This window comes from Schistocerca nitens, chromosome 9 (assembly GCF_023898315.1).
Source record: "Schistocerca nitens isolate TAMUIC-IGC-003100 chromosome 9, iqSchNite1.1, whole genome shotgun sequence".
Classification (NCBI taxonomy): Eukaryota; Metazoa; Arthropoda; class Insecta; order Orthoptera; family Acrididae; genus Schistocerca; species Schistocerca nitens.
Window position 1 is genome coordinate 449,432,068 of NC_064622.1, and position 17,562 is coordinate 449,449,629.

The following is a 17,562-nucleotide window of genomic DNA, read 5'->3' on the forward strand; positions in this document are numbered from 1 at the left end:
TTCTTTTATGGAAATCATGTGGGGCAAGTCAGTTTGTAGGATAAATATACATGATTAATGTTAACATTCATGATAATTTTATTTTTTAGTGCTACTCATGCAGCTACAATGAAAAACAAAGATTTTTTTTCATTTTTTACAAGTTATTAGTGGTTTTTAGAAAGAACATGAAGTAGGAGTTTACTAGTGAAATGATTTCAGGTTAATAGTTAAAACTTGCTTTGCTACCTGTGATACATTTTACATCACTAAGAAAATGATCAAAAATTTTTGTTGCTGCATTTTGTAATCTTTGCTGAGCCTCTTAACACTTAAAAACTATAGAAATAAAAATCAACTGCCACATGTATGAAAGATCACCACTTGAGAATGGCGTGACTGATTTGGCTGTCTTTTTTTCATATTTCATAATTGTAAAGACAAGGTTTGAATGAAACAAAATTTTTGGAAAATCCACCAGAAAAGTCAGAAATTTGGATAATATTTTTGTACAAAAATCTCAACGAAAAAAATGTGATGGTAAGTTTGACAGTTCTGCTGTCACACGCGGGTGATTCAGGAGGAATGTCATAATTTGTGAGGTGATTCTATACGTAAAATTGAACCAAAAACGTTCTACAAACACAAGTCCAATTTTCGATCATTACCAAACTGGAGGGGGTTGACGACTACACACATCTATAAAAGGATATGAAGAGAAATACGAATCTTATTTACCGAAATGCTGTGTAGGCACCGTGGTTGACATAATAATGCTGGGCAGGTGACTGGTCCACCCTAAAAGAGGTATGGGGATTCTCCAACAGGTGACATGACACGGGGCAACAGCTGCAAGTGTATCCTGTGTCCAATCATGGGTTGGATGAGTCATCAGTTGTGAGGCCATGTGCATGCTATGCCTTATAACTGAGCAAGTCCATTGTGTCCATGAATACCAACATGCCACACAGGTTCACCCGCGCACAATTCGCAGACATGTTTGTGGACAGGTACCGTTATGGCAGTGCCAATGCAGCTGTGACAGAATACCAGAGACATTTCCCTGATAAATGAAACCCCTGTCCTGGGGTATTTCCCAGGATTTTTCCAACATTACATGAATCCAAAACACTACACAGTGTACACACAACATCAGAACATGAGGCCGTCTAGTCAGCTGAGAAACTACAATAGTGCCCTACCACCAGTACACAGCGCATTAGCTATCAGCTCAATATTCCACAAACAAGAGTGTGGTGTACATTACATTCTGAGGTTCTACCCAATCCACATGCAGCTTATGCAACATCGATATCCAGGCAACTCAGTGAGCAGACAACAATGTTGTTAATGGTTGGCTGTCCACACAGATGTAATACAATAAACTTTATTTACAGATGAGGCTAATTTACACACAGTGGTATCATGAACACCTGTTATTCTCATACATGCGTGATACAGAACCTACATGACACTAGGAAAACGAGATTCCAAGTTAGGTCCTCAGTGATGGCATAGTGTGATATGATTGATGACCTGATAAGGCGTGTATTCCTCCCAAATCACATGACAGTTGCAGCATAAGCACATTTGGTGACAGAAACCCTATTTGCACTTTTGGGAGATGTGACATTAGAGCAATGATGGCAAATGTACATGCAACATGACGACTCACAGATTCACTGTACCAGACAATTATCCTAGTATCTGAATAACACACTTCCTCAATGGTGGATTGGCCACGGTAGATCGATTAACTGGCCTGCCAGATCATCTGACCTAACCCCATTAGATTTCTGCTTATTGGGCTAGTTAAAAGGGGACGTGTACAGCACAAAGATGGATAAACATGAATAACTTTATGCTCACATCGCCAATGCTGTTGTCCACTGTAAAGCCCAACAAGACAATATTTTATGTGCAACACAACAGACCCTCCAACACATTGGAAAGTGCATTGAGATGGGCGGGGGACTTCCTGAACACCTCTTGTCATCTGTACCACCATTATTCTGTCCACTATTGTGCCTACACAGCATTTCAGTAAGTAATATTCACACTTATCTTCGTAATAATTTATGGATGTGTGTAGTCTTCAATGTGCTCCAGCTTTATAGGGGCACCAGTCACTCAGACAGGCCGCTGATGGCATGCCACAGAATTCTCTGACATCAGCACCTGCCTGCAATGTTCCATGTCATTACACATTCTGTAAATGGTCAGTGCTGCCCACAGAAAGCACTTCTCTTGCTAATTTACATGAAATTTGGTGGTCCTGATGGGTACACTGCTTACAATTCACTGCATTTTTTTCAGTAGCTGGCACAACAACAACAAGGTCTGCATTGATTACTGATATTTTGTGAAATAGAAAACAACTGAAAGTGATTTGATCATATCTTTGGTATGTTGCAAAGACTGAACTGATGTCAGTTCACGGTCATGTGGTGTGTTGCAAACGTTCAATTGATTTCAGTTCTGTGGCATCGAAATATCAGCTGGCATATGCACGATGCCGGCCAACTACATGATGAGATTGATGAAGAGCATAGACAGCGTTTGGAGACAAATCAAATAAGAATTATACAATGACCAATTTCTGTTAAACTAGCTGTGAGAAAGAACATGTTAAGCAGTGCTGTGAAAACATGCAGTTTTGTTTACATTATCACAGTCATTTTTAACAGAAAGCAGGAAAGTTGTGTTTACAGCTAAGTTTCTAATCCTACCTGTTCATATATGAAAACCATATGAAGTACTGTCATTAAAGCTACTATCCTCACAGATCCAGCAGATTGAAGGGTGTACTAATGATTCCAACTGATTTACCCATTCGTTTTGACTTCTATTCCTAATCATGCTTCGTTTGCAATAACAATAAATAAGGTCAGAAAAATGGGCAGGAGGAGATTGAGACAAAGAAGGTGTGAGCAGTGAATGGATATAAAGAAGGGGAAGGAAGATATGGTGAAGGGGTGGGGGAGGGGGACGAGAGAGAGGGGGGGGGGAATTGGATAAGAGATGTACAGGGAGCAGAGGGAAGATGATGGAGACAGTTAGGAGGGGGGAGGAGGAGGCAAGACACAAAGCAAGGGGAAGGAGGAGAGGGATAGAGAGAGGAGGAGAGAAAGAGGTTAGGACATTTACATAGTTCCAGTACATATTTAGCAATTACAAAGCATTGCAGGGTTCACTAGCAGCCAATAAAAAGCTATTTTTCCCCCTCTAGTGTTATTGTTAAGGATACCACTGTTCTTTTCAAACTGTGATGGGCTATTTATGATAAATATCATTAGGCAACATATGTATTGTGACAATGCAGTTGGAATGCCTAACTCCTTATAAATTACAGGTGAACATCACATAATCTTCTTACTGTTCCCTTTTGTGCAACTAATACTCCCTTTCTAGGTGGTGCGTCATCCCAGAAAATTATTCCATAAGCATTACTGAGTGGAAATATGCAAACTGTGTCAGGAAGCTGATTCATTTGTTTCCAAGACAAGCAATTATATGAAGAGCAAAAGTAGCTGAACTTAATTGTTTGAGAATCTCAGTAATATGCTTCTTCCAGCTCCAGTTTTCATCTGTATAAACACACAAAATGTTAAAATGAACATGTGCAAGCATTGGTGGAGAGACCCACTGTTATTCAGTCTCATAATTGGTGATCACTAGAAACAGAGACAACTGTAAAGTATCTAAGAGTACTTCACATGATTGCTACAATCACATAACACTAGTTTCAGTAAAGGCAGACGCTGCATCAGTTCACTGGAAGTATGCAGCAGAAATATAATTAATCTATAAACCATGTATCTTACAGAACCTTTGTTGAACTAATACTTGAGTATTGGTCACCAGTTTCAAGAGGTAGGATCCAGAAGTTGTAGAGAAAAGCAGCACAGCTGAAGGGTTCATTTAGTAAACACAATAAAAATGCTACAACAGACACATTGTGTATCACAAACAGGTTTACTGTTTAAATTACAAGTCAGAAGGATGTACATTAAAGAAAAAAATGGTTCAGGTAACGTGCCCTTTGAAATGTCTGGCATGATAAAATTAGAGAAATACAAGTTTTTGTAGTGGATTACTAATGTTTGTTCTTCGTACATATCATTCACAGATGGACAAGAGCATGAAAAATGAAACAAAAGTGATACCCAAAATACCCTTCATCACACACATTGATGAGTCCAGCTGTGGACGCAAAAGTTTGAAAGAAAAGTTTCTCATCTCACAGTTATGCCTGCTGCAATGATTTACTCCTGAGAGGCTGATGCTCGTGGGGCAGGAAACTTTTTCAAAATCTTAACAGAGGGTACACATTTAGCCCAGAATCTATTGCCTGATAATTAAATGCCTTAACTAGTAGACCACAGATTATTGGTTACTTAGCTGTTACAATATTTGCACTATTTGGTTCCTCACTGTTCGAAATAATTCTATGCTCTGCTTTCAACCATAATTACCTGAAACAGCTCATCAAATAACAATAATGTACTTTGTCTTACCCTTATTTTAGTGTAGTCAAACAGAGCCTGGATAGCAACAAAACCAGAATAATAGTACTGGTTGACAGGGCAGCTGTCACCTGTCTCTATGGGAAACACACCACCCCAAGAATTCCCACTATCTCTGCATGACGCAGGTGATGAGTAAAGTTCCGTAGTGGATGGAGTTACCACAAATGATGGATTGGTTCGTATCTGATACCTGCAAAAAGAAATACAAATGTGATTTATTACATAAACGATATGAGACATAAGACAACTAGTTTCTAAGACTAAAAACAAAATACGATAGGTAAGAACAATTAACATTTAATAAAAGATTTCTGTTTAACAGTCAAACCAAATAAAGGAAGTTAGGCTGGCGTAACAATTATGTGAAAAGACCTTCTTAGTTCGCCTCCTGGTTTTTGAGACAAAAGTTTCATGTTGTTGTTGTTGTTGTTGTTGTTGTTGTTGTTGTTGTTGTGGTCTTCAGTCCAGAGACTGGTTTGATGCAGCTCTCCATGCTACACTAACCTGTGCAAGCTCTTTCATCTTCAAGTAACTACTGCAAACTACATCCTTCTGAATCTGCTTAGTGTATTCATCTCTTGTTCAACCTCTATGATTTTTACCCTCCACACTGCCCTCCAATACTAAATTGGTGATCTCTTGATGCCTCAGCACATGTCCTACCAACCAGTCTCTTCTTCTACTCAAGTTGTGCCACAAACCCCTCTTCTCCCAAATTCTATTCAGTATCTCCTCATTAGTTATGCAATCTACCCATCTAATCTTCAGCATTCTTCTGTAGTATCACATTTCAAAAGCTTCTACTCTCTTCTTGTCTGAACTATTTATCTTCCATGTTTTGCTTCCATTCATAGCTACACTCCATACAAATACTTCCAGAAAAGGCTTCCCGACACTTAAATCTATACTTGATGTTAACAAATTTCTCTTCTTCAGGGATGCTTTCCTTGCCTTTGCCGGTCTTCATTTTATATCCTCTCTACTTTGACCATTATCAGTTATTTTGCTCCCCAAATAGCAAAACTCACCTAAGCGTCTCATTTCCTAATCTAATTTCCTCAGCATCACCTGATTTAAGTCGACTATATTCCATTATCCTCGTTTTGCTTTTGTTGATGTTCATCTTATATCCTCCTTTCAAGAGACTGTCCATTCCGTTCAACTGCTGTCTCAGACAGAATTATATCATCCTGGGCAAACCTCAAAGTTTTTATTTATTCTCCGTAGATTTTAATTCCTACTTCAAATTTTTCTTTTGTTTTCATTACTGCTTTCTCAATATACAGATTGAATAATATTGCGGATATGCTACAACCCTGTCTCACTCCCTCCTCAACCATTGCTTCCCTTTCATGCCCCTCAACTCTTATAACTGCCATCTGGTTTCTGTACAAATTGTAAATAGCCTGTTGCTCCCTGTATTTGACCCCTGCCACAACAGAATTCGAAAGAGATTATTCCAGTCAACATTGTCAAAAGTTTTCTCTAAGTCTGAAAATGCTAGAAATGTAGGTTTGCCTCTCCTAAATCTATCTTCTCAGACAAGTCGTAAGGTCAGTATTGCCTCACGTGTTTCAACATTTCTACAGAATCCAAACTGATCTTCCTTGAGGTTAGCTTCTACCAGTTTTTCCATTTGTCTGTAAAGAATTTGGTTAGTATTATGCAGCTGTGACTTATTAAACTGATAGTTCGGTAATTTTCACACCTGTCAACACCTGCTTGATTTGGGATTGGAATTATTATAATCTTCTTGAAGTCCAAGAGTACTGCACTTGTCTCATACATATTGCTTACCAGATGGTAGAGTTTCGTCAGGGCTGGGTCTCCCAAGGCTATCATTAGTTCTAATGTAATGTTGTCTACTCCCGGGGCCTTGTTTTGACTTTGATCTTTCAGTGCTATGTCAAATTCTTCATGCAGTATCATATCTCCCATTTCATCTTCATCTAGGTCCTCTTCCATTTCCATAATATTGCCCTCAAGTACATCTCCCTTGCACAGACCCTTTACATAATCCTTTAACCTTCAACCTTCCTACTTTTCCTTCTTTGCTTAGGACTGGTTTTCCATTTGAGCTCTTGATATTTGTAAGGTGGTTCTTTTTTCTCCAAAGGTATCTTTGATATTCCTGTAGGCTGTATCTATCATACCCCTAGTGATATATGCCTCCTTACATTTGTCCTCTAGCCACCCCTGTCGATCTCATTTTTGAGACGTTTGCATTCCCTTTTGCCTGCTTCACCTACTGCATTTTTATATTTTATCATTTCATCAATTAAATTCAATATATCTTCTGTTACCCAAGGATTTCTACTAGCCCTCGTCGTTTTACCTACTTGATCCTCTGCTGCTTTCTCTATTTCATCTCTCAAAGCTACCCATTCTTCTTCTTTACCCCGTTCTTTTCAGTCACTCCCTAATGCTGAAACTCTCTACAGTCTCTGGCTCTTTCAGTTTATCCAGGTCCCATCTTCTCAAATTCCCATGGTTTCTCACTTTCTTCAGCTTTAATCTACAGTTCATTACCGACAGATTGAGGTCAGAATCCATATCTGCCCCTGGAAATATCTTCAATTTAAAACCTGGTTCCTAAATCTTTGTCTTGCCAATATATACTCTACCTGAAACCTTACAGTGTCTCCAGGGCTCTTCCACATATACAACCTTCTTTCATGATTCTTAAACGAAGTGTTAGCTATGATTAAGTTATGATCTGTGCAAAATTCTATCAGGCGGGTTCCTCTTTCATTCCTTACCCCTGTTCCATATTCACCTACTACTTTTCCTTCTCTTTCTTTTCCTGCTACTGAATTCCAGTCCGCCATGACTTAAATTTTCATCTCCCTTCACTATATGAATAATTTATTTTATCTCAAGATACATTTCTTTAATCTCTTCATTTCATAGAGTATGTTAAAAGTAGCAGGTGATCCTTTTGGTGTCCATTATTGATGTATCAAAAGCTAGAAACTAAATATTTACTGTCAGAGAGAGAGAGAGAGAGAGAGAGAGAGAGAGAGAGAGAGAGAGAGAGAGAGAGAGAGTGGGGAGGGAGGGGGGGGTTCAAGGAAGGGGGGACGGGTGCAAAGGAGGAGGGGGAAGTGAAAGCATTGAGCAACAGAAAAGACAGAAATGGTGGTAATATTATGGGCATGTCCCCCATTTTACAGGACTCACAGTCCAAACAATGATTGCTGCTATAACAAGTGTAACTCCAGAACTGAAAGCTGCCTCTTATTAGCCACTTCTCCCCCACCCACTAGATTTGGTTTTTTGTTTATCACTTTTCTCACTGACCCAATTAATAACTTGTTGCAGAGACAGGAAGAAAAGTTTACCTCTGATATATAATGTCTCCCTCCTTTCACACAACAAATGCATCTTTATCATCAACTCTGATGTACGTAACAGTCATATTAGGAAGACTATATTCTGAAAATGCCATGCACATGTCAGTCAACTGTGCATATCATATCTTTTTATTTTTGCATCTTGCTCTAAGCACACATATCCTAGTTGTTATTAGGTGTCGTACATTTTATACAGCTATACGCTACAACCCATAGATGAAATAAATAATGTGTGTGTATTTATACGTATCATACTTTACATACAACAATAATGGTAATTCCGGGATGGAACAATATGTAAAACAATGGAAAACCAATCATTCATCTATAGCAGAGAAACACATAGCAGAGAGCACAGAAACACATAACTATTCACAACAGCTTCTGAGCCCTTTCTCATTTCCTAGTAAAAGTACGCACATTCACACACAGACACCAAAAAACACACACTCCTGTGCTCCACATATCTGTCTGCTATAGGTGAGTGATTGCCTTTCCATTATTTTACGAATAATCTGTGTATGTATTGCTTGTATTTAACTTTTAAACAAAAAAAATTAGTCAACAACTGCACAAATTCTTTTTAAAATTTCAATCTGCAGAGGTTTGATACAGGTTTAAATGAAAAGTAAGTCGATGTTATACTGTTGTATATTTGCATATAGTGCAGGCAATGTAACATGGCAGTTGGCCAAGAGCATAAACAAATGAGAACATAGACAGTTCAAGGGGTGAGGAATGGTGCAGGTTACCTAGCCCCACATGTCTCTTGCAGGGCTGGCCACCTTCATCCAGGTTCCGTGCTTTTGCAAAAGCAGAACTGACACATGGTCATAGGGACTGATGATCATTTCTTATGTTGTGGGAGCCATCCTCAAACCTCATGATGGACCAGCATAAGCCCTTTCCCTCATTTCAAAATAAGGGAAGAAACCACTGCGTGACACAAAACATAAAACAAAGCAAAGCGGAGCAGAGTAGACAAAGCATTTGGTGATGAATATTCCACATTGCTTGCTGATGTTGGCAGCCTTGTAAATGAGGTAGCACTGGCCTGACATCCACCAGTATTTTATGCAGTCATAGTTCTAAACACCCCGCCCTGTCCCCACCTAAAATTGCAACATTGAAGTGTCCATATTATAACCACTGTTTGCTTTGTCATTTCTGTATTTCACAGACATCTGCTGCTGCTGCTGCTGCTGCTGCTGCTGCTGCAAGTGCCTTATCTTTGTGTAATTTTTTACTCTTCATTTAACACTTTGCTGTTATCAGGCCCTTGTCTTTATGGAAACATAATACAAATTTTCTGCATTTCAATAAATGAAACAAAATATATCCTATAAATACTGTGTGCATCTCATTTCAGTTTTGATATAAGTACCAAAAGAAAAGAATTCCTTTACAACATTTACTTTTTACTTTTCAAGCATACAGTTAAACTGTTGGAAACTACTTTGAGCATGTAGCAACAAACAGAATCATACGTTAGTCTGCCCTTTATTGGATCATCAGAATCAAATATAACAGCCACTGGTATTGATGTTGGCTCCAACCAATAAGCTGTCAGCAGATCTTCCATAGTTTCAAACAGCATGAAGTTGATGGGATGCAAGCCCCTGTCAAGATGCATATTAAGCCAAAGTTGATTCACAGCATCCACAAATGCCTAGAAAAGAAAAAGAGAATGCTTAACACTTAAAAAGTTGAGTCACAGAAATACCAGTATATGAATTTAGATCATCTAATGTAAATTTCTGATTGTAATAAAATAACTGATAAACAATAACATAACTGATAAAGAACAGCCACAAAATTTTATATTCAGTTTTTATTAGATAGAAAATACAAAGATTTACTACACACACACACACACACACACACACACACAGTGTCTGGTCACTGAGTCTGCGGCCAGAGACAGCGGTCTTTGTGTGTTCGTTTTTCGTCTACATCAGAAGAGGGCCTTTTGGCTGAAAGCTCTCTTGTTTACCAGCCTTTCTGTTGTGCCTGTCTGCAACTCAATACCTCCACTATATGGTCTGTGTTACTCTATACTTATCATAATATTGTCATTATTTCATCCTGGAACTTCCACTGTTTGAACAAACGTTTACTACAGTTTAGACACATCATTAGTTAAGGGCCTAACACTGTAATGAAGGTGTAATACTATGTTTAATAACTGACACTGAAGGTGGCCATTAGAAGGTTTACAATTAATCAAATTCTGTATAAATGCTCCAATAAAAATACACCGAAATTTTAACACATTAATGGAAAACCTACAATCAAATACAAATAACTGACTGAGTAAATACAACCTCTCACTCTGTGGGGAGACCTGAAGAAGAATTGAAATTTGAAAGCTTGTTTATTTGCCTAGCCACTATTTGAATCTTGCTCTAGACAATAAGTCATTGTTTTTAGTTGCTTTATTATTGGTACTGAAATTTTAAGGCATCTAAATCTCTACACTGAATTCACACATGAAAAATCATATGCTGGGAACTTATAAGCAGGCATGAAACTAACTTCAAGAAATAAGTAATTGAGGAGGGAGCAGAAGAGAACAGATGGATAAAAAGCACAAATGTGTGGGAATAGCCTCAAAGGAATATGGTTTGTCTTAAGTCCTGGAAAGTCCACATAGCTCTGTCCCTTCATGAGGGCTACCCTAATATTTGTTACAGCTTCTGAGCATGGGTGCCACGAGAGGACATTTGTTCACATGGCAGCATCTTAGAACTACTGTCGTCCTCACATTCCCTGGAAATTGTTGATATTATTATTGTGATTATCTTTTTTTAAACGTTTATTTTAAGTAATGTGAAGGAATGGAATTCCCCACCACAAGAACTCCATCCCAATCCTGTGGCCAGCAGTTGAGCACTTGCAGAGCATACATTGCTGTCCGTGGTAATCAAACACTCTATTAAGAACCATGTCCAGCCTTCTGTAATGTCCATGAATCACAGTGACTTCAGGATAATTATTGTGTTTGAATAAAAGTGTTGTGTGTGTGTCCCATGGCACATTTCCTTCACTGTGTCAGGTGTACGCCATCCACATCACTTTCACCACAAAAAAAAAAAACACTTAGATGTCGTGCCAGCTTCCACTGATGAACATAACTAGACAACAGTCAGCTGGTGACTGATGACTCCTCCACTGCCAGATTTAGCAGTGGTCAATGAAAGAATCAGCAGAAAGTACAGGTTTCCAACAGAGGAGCAACAAAATCCATTGAATGACTGTAATAATAATTAAATGAAAAACGAGTGAATATGGCAAACACCATTGACTGGAAAGTAAAAAATTGGAGGTCATTAACCATGTGATTTTCATAAAACTCATAAATGGTGATATTTAATAACCAAATACATTTTTGATACTTTTTTTCCTTTTTGAAAACATCTTTTAATGATCTACAACTTTTCTCCTAGAAGTTTTTTCACCTAATTGGGAAATTCTCAGATATTGCATGTTTTATGGCAAAGAAACAGGTGTTTGTCGAAAGGTGAAAAACCAGTGTTTTCTGATTAATCTTGGAAGGCATGGACATGACAATGTTTCATACGTTCACATTCACATGTGGTGCTTATTTGTAATAATGAGGATGAAATTAAATTAATCCTGTTCTAACATTTACAATTATTCAGTTGATTGCTAAGGTTTCATTTCATTTCCTTTTTTTTATCATTTGTTGCACAAGATACACAACATGATATTGGGCAAGTCATTGTGATTTTTAATACACATTTAACTCATACAAGAACATTTACATTTATTTAAGCTTAATATTATCACAACTGAAAATTCGGCTTTCATATATGATATTTTACACAAGTAATTCAATCAGTTATTTACATAAAACTTTTAATTAACATTTCATTCACTCTTTTTTTTAATAATTGCAATAAATTTTCGTGTTTCAAGATATTAATCTATACTATAACAACACTTTTGCAATAATCATTTATGGAGAGCTGTTTTAAATTTTGAAGTGTCATTTATTGTTTTAATGTTATTTGGAAGCTTATTGTATAATCTGTTTCCTGTTTGCAGTGGTCCATTCTGTTTTGGTGTTGTGTATGCATGTTGAACATGTATATCCTGTAGTCTCCTTGTGTTATACATGTGGATACCCTGGTTAGTTGATACAAGATTGTTGCTATTTTATAATATTTTCCTAATAAATATTATTACTTGCAAAATATACAGATATGGTAGTGGAAGGATGTGATGTTTCTCAAATAAGGGCTTGCATGAGCTTCATGCAGCAGCATTTTCTATGGCTCTTACAATTCTCTTTTGGCATATGGAACAACTTTTGCTAGCACATACGTTTCCCCAGAAGATTATCCCGTATCACAGTAAGGAATTTGCCTGGGTGAGGTTTACAGTTTTTAGTGTCTCTTTCAATGTGCAACCACAAAGAATTTTGATAATATAACAAATGGTACTCAATTTATTTGTAATATATTTTGCATGTTGGTCCCATCTTAGATCTTCTTGGATCCATATTCCAGGAAATTTCATACAGCTTATGTTTCCAATTGTCTTTGTAAACAACTCTCTGTCTGGTGTTGGTGTGTGTGTGTGTGTGTGTGTGTGTGTGTGTGTGTGTGTTCACTACTAAATTCTTTCCAGAAAACCAGTCTGTATTGTAGGTGGTACACTTTTTAATCTCATGCAGTAATTCTTCTCTAGTCCTTCCTTTTATTATAAAATTTGTGTCATCTACAAGTTTTATGTAATTATGGCATGGATTGGTTGATTCCAAGTTATTTACAAAGAGTAGAAACAAAATTGGTCCTAGAATAGATCCTTGTGGTACACCATACTTAATGCTCTGTTTTTCTGAGCAGCAGGACTTAATCTTGTTCCCTACTTGGATAGCAAACTCAACTAATTGCTCTCTAATTTGGAGATATGATTTTATCCATTCATAGGCCAGGCCCCTAATACCTACATATTCAAGTTTCTTAAGCAAGATGTGATTTATGACATCAAATGCTTTAGAGAGATCTAGAAATATGCTCTTTGCTGTCTATTGCATTTAAGGTTTCATTTAGGAATGCAAAAATAGCAGTCTCACCAGATTTATATTTCTTGAATCCGTGTTGTTTATCTGAGAAAAAAAATAATTTCCTATGAAATTGATTAGACTTTTATAATTGATTTTTTCGATTATTTTGGAAAAACCAGATCCCTTTCTTGAAGAGGGTTTTAGTTTTGCCATCTTCAATTTTTCTCGGAGCGCCCCTTTTGATAGAGAACAGTTACAGATGTCGACAAGTGGCCTGGCTATGAGGGGAGCACATTTCTTCAAGATGTAGTCAGGGATATTGTCAGTATTAAAAGAGAATTTGGGTTTCAGCTCTTTGATTATAGCAAGTATTCCATTTTCATTGGTGGTATATAGAAAAATGGATTTACTATTTATGGTACATCTGGATGGATTTCTGGGAGTAAATTTTAATTTATAAGATGTTCAGCTATCTATGTAAAGTAAGAATTAAATTTATTTTCAGTTTTTTTAGGTTCAGTTACCACAGCTGATTTTGCCATTAGGCAGTTATTATGAAGGAAACCTGTCTGCTCCACTACAGTTTCCTTCCTTACAATATTCCATATGGCATACATTTTTTATATATATGTCATTTGCCATTATTTTTGCTTGTTTGACAACATTTTTGAAGATCTTTTGTAGGTTTTGTAATAAGTATTGACATGAGTTGTTTGGTCAATCTGTGTAGTAATCTACTCTTGTTTGAGGATACCAGAATCCCAAAAGTCATCCACTTATTCTTTCTTTTCTTGTGTACATTTTCCTCTGTGTTGGAGGGAAGCACATTTCAAAATAGTAGGAAAATAACTAATAAAGTTATTATATTTTCAATGTGTGTGTTTGCAGTTATAAACCTCTTTCCAGTTTTTCAGTTGGGAAGGATCCATATGAGACAGGCTGTGAAGCAGTCATTGAAATGAAGGGTGCTATGTTTGGTAGTGTGCTCAGCAAATGGATGGTCCACTCGTTTCTTGGCCACAGTTTGTCGGTGGCCATTCATGCAGCTTGTTGATTGTCATGCCCACATAGAATGCAGCACAGCAGTTGCAGATTAGCTTGCAGATCATATGATTGTTTCACAGGTAGCCCTGCCTCCGGCTGGATGGATGATGTTTGTGATCGGACTTGAGTAGGTGGTGGTGGAGGATGTATGGGACATGTCTTTCATCTATGTCTATTACAGGGGTATGAGCCATGAAGTAAGGGTTTGGGAGGAGGAGTTGTGTAGGGATGGATGAGTATATTGTGTAGGTTTGGTGGAGGGCAGAATACCACTGTGGTAAGGGTGGGAAGGATAGTGGGCAGGAAATTTCTCATTTCAGAGCACAATGAGAGATAGTTGAAACCCTTGTGGAGAATGTAATTCAGTTGCCCCAATCCAGGGTGGTACTGAGTTATGAGGGAAATGCTCCTCTGTGGCCCGACGGTGGGACTGTGGAGGTCGTAGGAGACTGGAAAGATAAGGCATGGGAGATTTGTTTTTGTACAAGGTTTGCTAACTTAAGTAATGGAGACAGTGATATATATTTGCATTACTGTCGTTCTACTGGTGGTTGTTACGCAGTGTCTAAATTGCAGCTCAGTTTCTACGTTCAGAAAGTTTTTGAGCCGTGTGATCCCCAGAGCTCGTGTTTAGTGTTTCTACTTTATAATTCATTTCTACATTTACAAATATCCAATCGATGGTGGTAGTAAAGTCTTTGTGATACAAGTTGCTGTTTCTATGGTAAATTTTGTGTTAAAAATTTGCAAGAGATTCATGCATTCATTCTTTACTATGGTGTCCTTTGCAAAGTTAATATTAAAATTACAACATAGAATAACTCTTCTGTTTCTTTGTGTTAGTCTGTTAAGTGAATATTGCAAACTTTGTAGGAAAGTATTTATGTCACTAGTTGGAGCTCTATATAAGCAAATAATGGCTAGTTTAGTGTCCACTGTCTCAACTGTTGACAGCTCTATATCTTTTTCCTTCACTATTTCAACAGGAAATTCTATATTTACAAATTTTATATCATTTCTTATGAATATACAACTAACACCATTTTTAATAATTTTTCTACAGAAATAACCACCTAGCACAAAGTTAGGTAGGGACAAAGTATATAACTTGTCCTCATCAAGCCAATGTCCTGTGAGACATAATAATGATGTACCTTTTAATTTTAATTTTTTTAAGAGGATTTGCATTTCACTCATTTTACTAGGTTTTTCATGGAAAAGAACCAAGTTCATATTTTTGTATTTTATCTGTGAGTTTTTATTTTGTGTCCCCACAAAATATCCCCCTCAGGAGACACCGCCTTAACAAAACACTGCCCGTGTAGGCGAGGGGGTTTGTGTGATCCAATGAAGTGGAGGGCTATACCAGCAGTAGTGTAACTACCAGCAGGGCCTCCCAAGCTGGACAGGTCTCCATAGAGGATCCAAATAAAGTGTGTCTCACAACATCCCACCTAGTGCCCTGTCCTGTCCTGTCCTTTCCTTTCCTTTTCCTCCCTGTGATTGTGTGGCAGCAGACACAGTCCCCTAATGTGGACTGTGGAAGATCCTTGGAAACCAGGCACATAGGCCTTACTGCGAAGGGATGGATAGCGTTCTGTAGTCATGGTGAAGACAAGATATCTAAAGGATAAGGCCCTGAAATAAAACCTTGGCAGGTGTCCAGGCCATGAGGTGGCAGCCCTAGCAGGACACTCGGGGGGCTGTGGGCTGATAACCTGCACCACCAAAAAACACACATCACAGAAACTAAAAGGAGAAACAGCCAGATGGATCTCAAGGATATGACCTTTGGCCTGAAAAGGAAAACCCGTATTGGTTTTTGGAATGTAAGGACGTTGAGAGAGGCAGGGAGGCTAAGACAGGTTGAAAAAGAGATGGAGAACTATCAACTAGATATATTGGGACTAAGTGAAATATGATGGCCAGAATCTGGGGAATTCCAAACACAAAATGGTGGAGTGCTGCTGTATGCGAGTCAGACAGGTGAGTAAGTGATGCATTGGAATGGTGTAGGGCTCTTACTATCTAAAAGCAGCAAGAAGAGCTTGCCAGAGCGGAAACCAGTCTTGGAACAGATAATAACTGCACGCTTCAAAACAAATTACGATATGTCACTATAATTCAATGCTATGCACCTACTGAAATAGGTGAAGGAGAATTAAAAGATGCATTTTATACAGAGCTTAACGTAATCCTTAGACAAACAAATTCTAGGGACATAAAAATTTTAATGGGTGACTTGAACGCAAAACTTGGTTCAGAAAATGAAGGGCTTGAACATATCATGGATGTGCATGGCATGGGGATCAGGAATGTAAATGGTAAACTGTTGGTAGACATGTGCGCTGAACATGACCTAGTCATTGGAAGCACATTATTTCCACATCGTAACTGCCATGAGATAACGTGAGTTTCTCAAGACGACCAAAACTCAAATAGACCGCATAGTCATAAGCCGCAAATTCAGACACTCTCTGTTAGATGTCAGAAATAGAAGAGGAGCAGACGTTGGAAGTGACCACCACCTAGTTTTGACGGAATTTAGACTATAGATAGTGGCAAATAGAACCAAGCTCGATCACAGGTGCAAGAAAATAGATGTGGCAAGGTTAAAAGAACAACAGATCAAAGAAACATTTGCCCTTGAACTAAAAAACAGATTTCAGGTCCTCTCTGAAGAAAACTTTATGGAACAGGAAATTGATACATGTTGACAAAAAATCAAAGACAGTTATTTAGATGTGGGAGGAAAAAATCTTAGGATTTAAGGCAAATCAAAGGAAGGGATGAATCTCTGATGCTCCATGGAATGAAATCAGCCACAGGAAAGAAATAAAACTTAAGTTAAACTTTGTAAGACAAGAGCGCAGAAGAGCGAAGTGCATGAAGAACACACGGAGGTGAACAAAAAGGTGAACATACGGCTACGTCGAGATAAAAGGAAATGGATAGATGAGCAAGCAAAATTAGCAGAATAGTCAGCAAGACAAGGAAATATGAAAGAGCTCTACAATATAACCAAACGGTTGTCAATGGAGAACTTCAGACGTGAAGGACGAATTACGAACAAGTATGGGATGATGCTTACAACTCAATAGGCACAGCTACAGAGATGGGTTAGGGTTAGGTTAGTGTTGTTTAACGTCCCGTCGACAACGAGGTCATTAGAGACGGAGCGCAAGCTCGGGTTAGGGAAGGATGTGGAAGGAAATCGGCCGTGCCCTTTCAAAGGAACCATCCCGGCATTTGCCTGAAATGATTTAGGGAAATCACGGAAAACCTAAATCAGGATGGCTGGAGACGGGATTGAACCGTCGTCCTCCCGAATGCGAGTCCAGTGTGCTAACTACAGAGATGGGAGGAGCACTTCAAGGAACTGTTAAATTGTGAAAACAACCAAGAGGAACAGGTACGAGATGTTCCAGAGGAAGTTGAAGAAGATCAAGATATAAATTTGCAGCGCCCCACAATGGACAAAATTAGGATTGCTTTGAAAACACTGTAGAACACGGAGGATCCAGGCCTAGACAACACAGCACCAGAGCTCTTAAAAGGTAAAATGTTCCATCCCTTGCTGAAGCATATTTGGCTTGAAGAGAAATCTCCAAAGGAGTGGACAAGT

General features: G+C 38.2%; 1 protein-coding gene across 2 annotated transcripts in view; it reads right to left on the reverse strand.

The window, feature by feature from the left end:
* The window catches only part of LOC126202954 (cholesterol transporter ABCA5-like), a 329,252-nt gene that overhangs the window by 210,788 nt on the left and 100,902 nt on the right, over positions 1–17,562 (reverse strand). For both annotated transcript variants that reach the window (XM_049937074.1, XM_049937072.1), the window contains exons 4-5: positions 9,349–9,530; positions 4,497–4,698 (exon numbers count right to left, since the gene is read on the reverse strand). In XM_049937074.1, the coding sequence (XP_049793031.1) occupies positions 4,497–4,698; positions 9,349–9,530 (384 nt within the window). The remainder of the gene's footprint in view (positions 1–4,496; positions 4,699–9,348; positions 9,531–17,562) is intronic.